The following is a 12,680-nucleotide window of genomic DNA, read 5'->3' as shown; positions in this document are numbered from 1 at the left end:
CAAACTGCTCTCTTCATGATGGTTCTGAATTACTGCTCACCATCTGAGCCACAGTTCTTCTGTGCAAGTTCTCACTCCAAATACAACACATCCTATGCCTGCATCTCACCCTACAGATACAATGGGCTTCCCAGGCACCATAGCCTGGACAGCACACGTGTGTAACTTCTAAAATTCTGTGTTGGTGTGTATCACAGCCCATGCATCAAGCCCAGCAAGGTTTCCCTACCTAAACACACCTCAACTACTACGCAGAACACATCCAAGTGATGATGCTCCAAGCAAGTCTAACATCCAGTGGCTACATTAGGCTTTACACAGTTAAATGCATTTATTCTTAAATGTAAGCTGATACTGCCTTTTACTGGCTCAGGCAGCAGGAGATCCCTGCTCCATATCCCCTTCCATGCAAATGGGTCTGGAGCCAATCTCCCATTTCCCTCAAGAGCCTCTTCTCATGTGTTTATGAATTCTCCAGAGCAGGAATATTTTACATTTCTTTACTGAAACCAAGTGGAAAAAGGACTCCAGGAAACAATGGCCAAAGACAGAAAGCAACATGATTGCAACACTCATCATTCAACACACATTCATTGCTGGCTTAATTACCTTAACTTAAAAAATTGTAATTAAGTACAGTACAGAAAAGCTCAGACTGTGGAGATTCTAAGGAGACCATGCCTGTGGTAATATATTCAAAAGGGCATGAAATAAATCTCATGGCAAAAACTGCAAGTTTTTAAACAGAATGGAAAGGGATTCTGCTCTTCAATACCAGCTCCTTCTTGCATAGGGTCTGTCCATCAAAGATTTTATCAAAAAGTCTTTATCCTTTCTTGCTTTAACTGGATAAATTCTACATAGACAGGAATTAAAAGACAGATAACATGTTTTTACTGCCTGATGTCTTCTGATAACAGCTGCTTTAAAAAGAAATTGAACATTTCTCAAACATCAATGAATTCCTAGCCTTCATATATGAGCCTCTTGTGACTGAAAAGCCTGAACAAGCCCTTATGTGTTTATTTGTTGCTTTTCTTCTATCATCCTTCTTGTACCAGGATTGTTCTCCCATCCAGATGGGACTGAAACGCCAAGGAAGTATTTACTTTTCAAATCATGTAAAGAGAAATAAGAAAATCCCAGTGAGAGAGGAAAGATGTCTTGCCCCATTAAAAAGGTCCCAGCTCTAGCATCAAGTGCAAACTGGTTAAGCAGTAGCAGAAGTCCCTGAAGGACTGATTACATTAGGAAAATGGGACTTGTATTAATAAATTAGTTTACTATCTCTTTTGCAATGTCCTTGATAAAACTTAAGACAGCAAGATTTTGGAATTAGCCAGGTTTTTTGTATTTTACATCTTTAGCTAATATAGTTTACCTTTCACACATTACTAGTTTGCATTTTTAAAGAGCACCTGCTTCTGTCAAATTTCAAAACATTTTTGATCAACAAGTGTTTTAAGTAATCAATAGTGGATAACAAAGAATTTGCCCTATAAATGGAAAAAACCTACAAGATTAGAAGCACTCAGGCAAAGAGAACCTTAAATTGTAGATACCTCTAGGTAGCAGAGGTGTTACAAATCTCACAGTTTACAAGCTTGACCTTGGAATTAACTGTACTACTGTGTGTTTGAAACTATTATTTTACAGTATTTCCCCCCTAAAATATCAGCCCCCTCAAGCAAGAGCCTTCACCTTGGCAACAAATACTTCTGTGCCACATACTGAAACTATCACAGTAAAACAAACCATAAGAAGATTGCTGAGCAATTTACTAAATTAGCTTAAAAGCAGCTTGAAAGAAAAGTGCTTCTAGCAAAGGTTTATTTCCTAAATAGATAAAAACCACCTTCAAAAAAGGCTGATTTATCTTTAAAGGCATCTCTATTTTTGTATAGAAATTTTCCAGTGCTACTTTTTATCAGCAGCTACCTCTACAGCTCACAGCACAGACAACTGTAGTCCTTGCTAGTAAAATCCAGCTAAAATGGGGAGTGAAAACCACAGACACAGCTGCACAGAGCCAGACCAGAATGACCAAGAGGCACATGGGGACAAAAGCAGCCTGTGCTGCACAGCACTCAGAATAAATCACACATGCACTGTAATACAGGTCTCCAGGTGACATTTTGAATATCAGTCTGGAGAACAGAGGAAGCTACAGCATTGTGCTGCTTCTAACTTTACTAACATTTGGATCGAGTAGAAGAGCAACAACTTTCAATTTTGCTTTCTGTTTACTACCACCAAATCTCTGAAAATCAACCAACCAAAACCAAACAATATTGGTAAGCTGACTCTGGAAAAGTTCTCCTCAAAGTAAAGAGGAAGATAAGATACATTTATGTCAAAAAAAACTGGCTTATAATTGAGCCACAAAAAGTGGACTTGAAACCAGCCCATACTTAAGTGTTTTCAACTAACAAAATCCCAACTCTGGCATCCAGATGATACTACTACATAAACTTGTAGTCTTTGTCAATTCAATTTGTATTTGTAAACCCATTTCTAATATTTAATGCTGGCACATACTTTAACACAAAAGTTAAAGCTTTTCTCTGACAGCATTTTCCTCAAAATAAGAAGAACAAATGGCTTTGGATATTATCTTTGTATAATGAGAGTAGAGTAGTTTGTGTTGGCAAAGGCAAAATGCTCCCTCTCTACTCACTACTTCCTTTGAGACTTCCAGACTAATTCATTTTAACAAGTGTCTTAACAGTGCCTCTGTGTTACACCACACCCACACAGCACTCACCTATACTGATAGGCTTTTTAATAAATCTGTATTTCATTTTTCCAGGCTTTCTGAGCACTTTTCACAGCCTGCCTACTCCATGCAGTATTTCCAAATACTGAGGAAAGAATGCCCAAAAGTTTGGCAGTCTTACATGAATAATTGCTTAACAGTGTAAGTTATTTAGTATGAGGGGGAGATTTATTTGGCAACTTTCTACATCATTTACCCAAAATAAGCTGAACATCAGGAGTTGGACCCAATTACCCTTGTGGGTCTTTTCCAACTCAGAGTATTCTATGACTGCACAGACATTTGTCAGGAAGGGAAGAAACCAAGAAAATAAATGAATTGTACATATTTTTCAACAGATAAAGCAAGGAAGGATAAATTGAATGAACACATAAATAACTTGCAAGTAAACAAAATCCTACACTTGATGAAATTAAACAGGTGAAATCTAAATCTTACGATGCAGAAAAAGCCTGACTTGACTTGCAAGTTTCTTCAAGCAAATGTAATAAGGAGCTAAAACTGTAAAGCTGTCCAACATTAAAAAAAAAAAGGAAACAAAAGAAAGAAGTTGAGCTTTTGTGCTTGCTTGCTATTTGCACAGGTTCAGCACTTGAGAGCTCCAGCTTTGATCCAAGAGCTGTGGCCCCAATCCCATCAACCTGAGCAGGGGGAGGATGAGCCTGAATGGCCTGGGAGAGCAGGGATGGAGGCAGGAGCACCCAGCAAGCACCAAGGGATTGTCTCAGCACTCCCATGACCACTTCAGCCTTTCAGCAGGTAACCAAATGTTTTCCATCAAGAGCAGGCTTGCACTACAGCACCAATTACATATTTATCATGTTACACCACACTTCTAATAAAAGATTGTTTTGATCAGAAACAGTTGGCTCGTAGAACAAAACTCAGCTGTGGACAAAAACATACCAGTAAATCTTGTTTAATATAAAAAGCAGGTCTCATTTAACAGGATCATAGAGATTCTGAAGTCTGACAGTAAAAATGCAAGCAGTTGTATTGTGAAAGCTCCTGCAGATGATAAACGATGTTCGATATCTAAGGCAAGTCATGACAAAAAAAAATACTAATACTGAAAACCTAGATAAGAAATATGGTGATAAGAATTACAATCCAGATTCATCCATTGATAGCATTTATTTATCAAAATAAACTATCAACCTCCTGTCTGCATCTTGCACTCTACAGCCTGAGCATGCCAAAATACATCCTGTGCACAGCTGCAAACATTTGCACTGACCACAAGAGAATAATAAAGAGAAAAAGGAAATCCCAGAAAAATTAAAACCGTACATTTATCTAGAGTTCTTCCGTCTAGTCTTAAAAATGCAATCCCACGATCAGAGTAAAAATAAAAAAATATGAATCATATTATACCCTACATTAAATCAGTGGATAACATGATTATTTGTTTCAATTTTAGATGTAACTAAATAAACAAAATCCCAGCAATACATCACTAGTAGCCCTTGGAAAGGATTGATGCTTCATTTTGATGGTTAAAGTAATCCTGCTAAGGGCACTGACAAGTTTGCAATCCAATTGGTATTCTGAAGCATCTGGCCAGGGATGATTTCTGTTAAGACTGGTACACCTAAATTTATTTTAGTTCAGTGACCAAATCAAAAAACTAAAGATTAAAGCAATAGAGATTCCTTTTCTTATATAGAGCAAAAAAAACCTTGGAATTTCCTTGGGGACAAACCCAAGTATGCCTTTGAAATTAGCCTTGTCTCCCCTAAAGTCTTGTAATTTTGCACTAGCATTCATTTAAAGTTTTTTTTAAAAGTTCATTTGAAATTGTTATAACCTTTCAGCATGTCCCAAAGAAAGTCTTCAATGATGAAACTAAATGTTGAGACTGTGTTGAAATTTTCCAATTGCATGAACTAACAGACCTACTGCAAAGTTTCTTACATGTGCCTATGAACCAATACAACACATGGATTGCTACTCTAAACTGGTTCGATATTCCTGAACTCATAAAAACTGTATTTTCTATCATTTTAGACAAATAAATGTCTCTAGGAGTCATGCAATCAGCACACTTGCTGGGCAGAAAGTCCAAGCCAGGTACTAAACACACCAAGGAACATGAATGGAACCTGCCCATCCCAGGTACACCTCACACCCTGCCCCAAGCAGGAGCCCTGCAGTTCATACAAGGAGGTTCATTAATCTTTAACTTTACAGATCCAGCTCAGGATTAAGTGGGTTTGTCCTCTGCCCTGAAATGCCACTGCCCCTTTCCTCTGTATCAAGCACAAGTGAGACACAGGAAAAGAGAAGCAGAAACAGAAGGACTGGAAGGTGTTGTGCATCTTGAATGGCTTCTGGAATGCACTAAATAAAACAAGATATAAAATTATTCCTATCACAGAATTACCCAAAAAAAAAAAAAAAAAGCATGAGTCAATAGAAATATATGTACTCCTTCCTGAACTCCTATTATTCCTAATTATATTGCATACTCTGAGCACTTAGTGTTGCAACATGGACTGTAATGTATTAGAATCATCCAAAAGAACACCACAGGTCATCATCAGCCTTCAAAGTCTCCCTGAAAATGTTTTTTAAATGTATTAAATTAATTCTAAACCTAGTACAATTCCTTTTTCCACGTGAAGGATGAGACATTTTCCCCTCCCTCCCTAACCACACTTCAGCCACTGGCAAGCAAAAGATACTCTTAAAACCCTGGAAGAGGATTTTTTCCAAATGCCATCAAGGAAATATTTTTTCCATGCTTTCCATATTGAAAAACTACTTCTGGGATGACAAAACGCAGAGAAAATTCAGCCCAAAAAAGAAATTTTTCATGAAGACTTGAGACCACAGAAGATCATGACAAGATGTCCAGTTAAAGTATAAACTGCAAAAATACGGTACTGAAATCTTTATACTAGACAGAAGTTAGGCTTTGAAAAACCTGTAGAAATAACCCATGTCTGGAACATTAGGAAAGAAAAATAATTTCAAGGCACAATATAAGATACTAAAAAAGTTCAAGAGCTCATAAAACAGCCTGTTACTTCCCCCTACCTTGACTTTATAGCACTGCATTTCTCACCTCACAGATTTTGCTGTCTAGTGAAGATTATTGCTCTTCATGGATCTTGTACTAATTTACACTCTCAGGTCAAAACCCAGAAGGAAACAGAATGACATAATCCTGTTACACCTTATCACATCAGAAGACACTGAACCCATAAACACTTTGCTCTCCTTAAGAGCCATAGAGGTGTTGCATGAAGATTAACTAGAGCAGTAGGGTTTGTAGAGAATTTCCCTAAAGCAAAGCTCACTCCAGCCAGCTTCTGCTTCTCTGAGATTCTGTGTGCCCAAATTTACTCTTTCTCCATTCACAGCACTGGTTAGAGAGACCAAACAGCCAAGAAACCCTCAGAGATGTATGTGACTCATTCCAAAGAACAGCTTGCAACTCCCCATCAAGAAACCCTGGAAATCCTGAGCAGCCTCAATCCTCCTGGCTCTCAGCTCAGAGGGAACCCAGACTGCCAGGAGGTATCCAAGAAACCCTGAATTCCCATCAAGAATAGGAACTCTTTCTCCAGTCAACCTTAAAACCTTTAATTCATCCCTAGTATGCAAGAAAGAAATTTAAAAAACGCATCACCTTCTGCAAACTATGCATAGGAAATACAGAAGGGGCCTAGCTTGGCATAGGAGGAGGAAGAAAACAAGACCCATGACAACAGGTTGGGTTTTTTCCACACAATCATATAACCAATTTACTCAAGAGAAAGGTTACCAACAGACATGACCCTCCCAACAAAAGACTCTTGGTATATTGGAGAAGCTGGTCACCACTGACACTCAAGTATCAACTGGATCCACCTGAAAAATGGCACACAAACCTGCAGAAAAAGTTCAGGTATACAAAATACAAATAATATTCTGTAATTGTGCTATAATTAAGTTCTCATTTTGGAAGCGCAGTAGTTGCATAGCCACTTACTGCAGCTCAGCTGAAGAGCCATTAATTTGAACACTTGCAATTATCTGCCATCCCAAATGAGCTAATTCAGTGTTATACAAGTCACAGTGAAGGAAAAAAGTGCATTCACACAGAAAGACACAGTTAAAATCTACTTGTCAACCTAATCAAACTAAATTCCAAAGTGGCGTAGGAAGAGCTTTTAATCATGACTTGCAGGCAGTGCTGTGCTCGCCTGTAGAAGAGGCAGCAAGAACAATTCAAGTACCCAAAAGGCACAGAGCAAAAGACTGCAGCCTACTGTGATTAAAAAATGACTAAGAGCCTTTTCCTTTCTTTGGTACATTGCTCACATACTTTATGGGAAGAACTCCATCTCATTTTTCTATTTTTAATTTTTGTGTTTAAAATGCATGTAATTCTTAGATACACCAAGTATGAAGTAAGTCTCATTCACAGCATAACTACTGACTTCAGGAAAATTAAAAATTTTCCACTTTTTGAAGGATATAAATAGAAAAGCACATAGATGTTACTTCATAGCTCATTGTTCATGGACCTGGTGCCTATCTTTTGTGGAAAGAGAGAGAGAAGGGCTCTCAGCAGCCAAGTGAAGTCAAGCCCACTACTAACATGGACAAAGACTTCCTGGTAATAAGGTCCACAGTGTTGTTCTACAGATTACCTAACAAAACAATATTTTTAAAACTAAACTAGACAAGACTATCAGTTATAGAAATAAAATACTGGGTTTAACAGTTATGTTAAACTAACCAGGCTCTTCAGATTTTTCATATCACGTACAAATACTGTACAATTACAAGGACAGTGCTTCAGACAAGCAGCTTCTAAAAGCACAAGTATTTACTTGCTCTTACTAGATATCAATTACCTTATTTTCTAGGTATCAAGTTTGCTTAAGCACAGAATGCAAATTTCAGGGTACAAACGTAACACTGGAAGAATTTCAGCTGCATCTGATTGCCACGTCACTGATTAAACCCATTTCCCAGCTCCAGATGTATGACATGTACTTAGATGACCCCTAAAAAGTTTGACAGAGTTGTTAAAACCTCAAGCAACAATCATCATGTTATCTCCCCAATCTCCTCTGTGTTTTTTGTCTTTATGCTTTGAAATGAGTCCTTATCATTTGTATAATCTGTGCAGGCTGATGCTGAAAAGCACAATTCTGCTGCCTTTCTCATCCCTCTGTCTTAGCCCGCAAAAATGCACACACACATTTAAAAGAAGAACCACCCAAACTTAACACTCAGATAAACTGAACTGTGGCTACAAGCACAAGACACAGGAAGACACTCTTCAATACCACTTCTACACCTGCCCTTTTGCTGATTGAGGTCAATTCTCCTGAGAATACAAACTATCAACCCTTCCCTCTAAAAAAAGCCTACTTATTGGAAAACCAGTGCACATTTAAAGCCTGTTCTAAGCACGGCTCATCCTTTTACCCTGTTTCAGCTGTATTTTCAAAACCACTTTTCCTCTTTTTGAGAGCTATATTTAATTTGTCTGCTTTCTGTCATTTTGGCACACAGGACAGAAGACTGAAACCTCAGCTGATCTGCACTGACCACAGGGCTGACAGAGTTTGTGTTCTCACACAAAAAGTGAGATGGACTGGGAGGGCTACACCAAATAAAAAATAAAAGCCAAGAGCATGATCATGCTATCATAACCCACCTGTTTCTTATTAATCTCAACTATTTTTCCTTTGTAAATTCACCACTTTATATTTTTGTCTACTGAAATTATTGAATTCAAACCACCCCAACACTCTGCAATCTTTATAGTGCTACAAATCTTTGCCCCACTTTCTTGAAGCAGAATTTTATGGAAGAACAGCCTTGGATGACGAAATGCACCTGAAATGAAAAGCCTGGAGATTAAAATAGGCCGGACTGTATTAAAAAAAATACGGCGCATAGTAAGACAGCACCTCAGAGCATTTTTAAAGATTTGTAGGGAAATAAACAAATTAAACAGGAGCAAGACTTGGCTAATATAATATTCAAGAACATTACAGAGTACACCATCTGAAGAGAAGTTGATTAATGGTGTACTTGCACACACATTCACTTTAACACTCATGTCCCTTGGTACACCTCTTACATCAACAAGACAAAGTTATATCTTACACAGCTCTGTGCTTGCACGCTGCTCCTGTGCGGCACTGCTGAAAGCTTTAAGCTAATTTCTAATCCAGTGGTCACAACCTGCACTTTACAAACCTATAAAGACATAATTATTGCCTTTAATGGGACTACCAGTGATACACAAACATGTGGGATGGGAAAAAGCCTCTGGTGGCATGTGGAAGAGTAGTTAGGGATCTTTTGCTTTGAAAGACAAACAGCGCATATACACATGTTAAACTCACATATACTTCTACTACACTCAGTTACATACCCTCATTCCCACTGTGCTAACTTTCAACCATCCCACAGAATTCAAGGCTTTAATTCTGCTTTCACTATAGGAATGACTTCTTCATACAGCTGTTAGACGTGTAGGCATCAGACACACACATACATACACCTGCTCTTCCTGAAGACCAATTTATTAACGTCCTACACCAAACAGATTCTCTTGAGGGGATGATGAGCACATGCTTTCAGAAATAAGCAGCTGGGTTGCAGAAGAACACACCCTTTCAAGAAAGCATGATAAATATCTGCATCTACAGAGCGCTCAATGAAAATTTTCTTTATTTTTAGCAAGAGGGATGAAAAGTGAAACAAAAGTCAATAACGAGTTAAAGCAGCAGCATGCCACCAGTGGTAGCGAAAAGAGCTTTGAAAACACAGCAGTGCTTGCCCTTCCAATGAAAAACTGCGGCCTGACAGGGACGTTTCCTCTTTCCGAGGGCGCAGCCCGCGGGTCACAGCGCGGTCCGCACTTCCGAGCGCGCCGCTGGAGCGGCCCCGCGGAGCCCGCCCGGCCCCGGAGCCCGCCCGGCCCCGGAGCCGCGCACAAGCCAGCCCGGAGCCCCGGGGCCTCCTCCCGCACCGCTCCTGCTCCTAAGGATCGCTGGCACCGCGTTCCCTCCACCGCCTGGCAGCTGCTGAACGAAAAGAAGCGTTTCCAAAGCGGATTTGGTTCAGGTTTGACACTGAAAACTGCCTTATAAGGTATAAAAGCCCGAAAGCAGGAAGAGGCTTTGACAAAACTAAGGAAGTTCCTCTGCGCCTGCTCGATGGAAGGGGAGGGGTTTTTTTTCTTCCACAGAGAGAAGTAACACAGAATAAATGACATTATCCGCACATTAAAACAAAAAATGAATACACACGACTCCCCCAGACGGCGCCGGGCAGAGCGGCGATTCCCCCGAGCCGGGGCATCCCAGGGGCTCCTGGCGGCCCCGGGAGCCGCCCGCCGCCCCCGGCCCGGCAGCCGCACAAGGTCCCGCACCCGGTCGGGACCGATGGGGGCGGCCCCGGCGCCCCGAGAGCAGCGAGGGGGCCGCGCCGGGACAAGGCTCCCGCAGGGCGGAGAGCGAAGGGCGGAGAAGGGAAAGCGGCTGGATGCTCCCCCCGGCCGGCCCGGCCCGGGCCGCTCCATCCCTCCCAGCACCGGCCCCGCGGCGGCTCGGGCGCGGCTGCCCGGCCCGGCAGCACGACCCCCGCCGCCATCTGCAGCAGCATCGGCGGCGGAACCCGCCCGGCCCCGCCCCGGGCGGCCCCGAGCTGTCAGCGGCCGTGTCTCACCCCGTGCCGCAGTCCACCACGCAGGCCGGGAGCCGCCCTGCCATGCTGGTCGGTAGCGGCGGTGCTAGGGACGGCGGGCAGCCCTGCGCTCCGGCGGGGCTCGGCGGGCTGCGCTCGGCGGCACCGAGGGACTTCCGCAGGGCGGGCGCTGCCTCCGCCCCCGCCCGCTCGCTCGCGGCCCGGCCAGCCCAAGATGGCCGCCCCGCCCCGCCCCGTGACGTGCGGTGGCGCGGCCGCGCCCGCCGGGCGGAGCGCCCGGGCGCCCTCAGGGCGGCGGGAGCCGCTCGCTCGCTGGTTGTCGCGGGGGTCAGTCGGGCTGGGAAACACCCCCGAGGTCACCGGGTCCGAGAGTGACCAACGGCACCGTGTCAAACAGAGCGTGTGCCACATCCAGGCTTTCCTTAAACACCGCCAGGGACGCGGCTCCGCCAGCTCCGTGGGCAGCCACAGAGCAGTTGGAGCTGGAAGGGACCTGTGGAGATCGTTCGGTCCATCCCCCATGCCCAGGCAGGGTCACCTGGAGCAGGGACACGGGAGTGCATCCAGATGGGCTCGGAATGTCTCCAGTGTGGGAGGCTCTACACCCTCCCTGGGCGGCTGTTGCAAGGCTCTGCCACCTTCAATGTAAAGAAATTCTTCCTCATGCTGAGGTGAAACTTTGGCCAGTGCTCTTCATCCTGTCACTGGGCACCACTGAAACGGGTCTGGCACCATCCTCTTGGCACCTGTCTTTGAGATATTTATATGGAATAATGAGATCTCTTCTCTTCTCCAGACTAAACAGGCCGAGTTCTTGCAGACCCTCCTTGTAAGAGAGATATGACAGACTCGCCCCATCATCTTTGTCCCACAGAGGGCAGGAGACAATGCACTGTTGGGATCAGGTGTTCAGGTGGACAAAATATAGTCTGTACTCTGGCTTTCCACCTTCCACAGCTCTTCAGGCTTTGAAGGACAGAGTGCTGAGCACACCAGGTCTGGCCCAGTCCTCGCCCTGCAGCCACACACTACTTTTGTTTGTTTTCAAAGTATCTTAGTGTTTTAACAGTTCTCATATTGGGTATTTCAGGTATTTTCAATCCTTCGCTTGCTACTCCTCCCTTGGTAATAGGAAGGTGTGAGTTTGGTATAATCGGTATGTCAAGATGTGAACAAATTTGGTAGTCGATCAAAATGAGTAATTGTCTGGACCCAGTGGGCACTGATAGATCTTAATGGTTCTAATAAGCATCACCAAGGGTTTCCACCCCATAGTCCTTGTCCCAGCAAAGTGGAGACACAGATAAGATCAGCTCTGGCCCTTCAGATTTTGTCTGAGCTATGCTGTAGGTCTGTGCTATCCTAGCCTTGCTTGCTACCTTGATATTAAACTTGCCTTATCCCTCTGGTAGCCTCCACACTGGTCCTAGTCCTGGTCTGACATCCTGACTTCTGTGGCTGCAGGTGGCCCCATGTCCCTTAGGGAACTCTCCAAGTATTCTCCGAGTGGTCTTGCTTCCTTCTTCAAGCATGTTCTCCTCACCTGGTTTCAGCTATCTCTAATTAATAGCCTCTTTGCCTTTTTTCACTGGAGGGGTAGAGTCAGTGCCAAAGCAAAGGAAGGACTAGGTACATGCCCTTCAGGATGAGATAGGGAAGAGCAAAATCATCCCTTTCTGTAGCAGCAGCAGCCAGGCAGTTCGTTTGGGAAGTTCAAGCCACCATCTGGCTTCCATGGGCTGCCAGATCTTCCTGAGGAACATAAGCTAGGAAAGGAGATATTGAGAGTATTAACATTTTTATTTTAATGTCAAAGCAAATTATGACTAGAACATTATGAGACATTTTACAGATAATGAAAGGGATTTCTGCAGGATATTGTGTCGCTTGTGAGCTGTGCTGTGCTAGAATATTAAAGATTAGTATCTCTGAAAGCTTTTCAGAGAAAGTGCAAATAGCCCTTTCCTTTGTATGTGCTGCTGTGTGTGCATAGGTAAATATTTATCTAAAATAAATCTAGTTAGGATATAAACTACTATGTGGACTTTTCACTCTCCTCTCAGTTTTATTATGTGGTAGTCAGGGTTATACATGCAGCAGGTTCAACTGCTGCATCTGGCAGATGGAATCACAGGATGAGAGAGCAGCTTTGAGCTCCAGCTGCTGGAGTTAAAGTATCCTCCCAGAGGAGCACAAAAACCTGAGGCATGTGGAAAGGATGGAGTTGGCAGGTCCTGTCCAG

General features: G+C 42.9%; 1 protein-coding gene across 1 annotated transcript in view; it reads right to left on the bottom strand.

Moving 5' to 3' along the window:
- The window catches only part of ACTR3 (actin related protein 3), a 28,898-nt gene extending 18,273 nt beyond the window's left edge, over positions 1 to 10,625 (bottom strand). The window contains exon 1 of the mRNA XM_021548646.3: positions 10,460 to 10,625. Coding sequence (XP_021404321.1) covers positions 10,460 to 10,503 — 44 coding nt within the window. The 5' untranslated portion in view covers positions 10,504 to 10,625. The remainder of the gene's footprint in view (positions 1 to 10,459) is intronic.
- Positions 10,626 to 12,680: the final 2,055 nt, after the last annotated feature.

Source organism: Lonchura striata, chromosome 7 (genome assembly GCF_050655825.1).
Source record: "Lonchura striata isolate lonStrDom1 chromosome 7, ASM5065582v1, whole genome shotgun sequence".
Lineage (NCBI taxonomy): Eukaryota > Metazoa > Chordata > Aves > Passeriformes > Estrildidae > Lonchura > Lonchura striata.
This window is presented reverse-complemented; position numbering and strand designations above follow the sequence as displayed.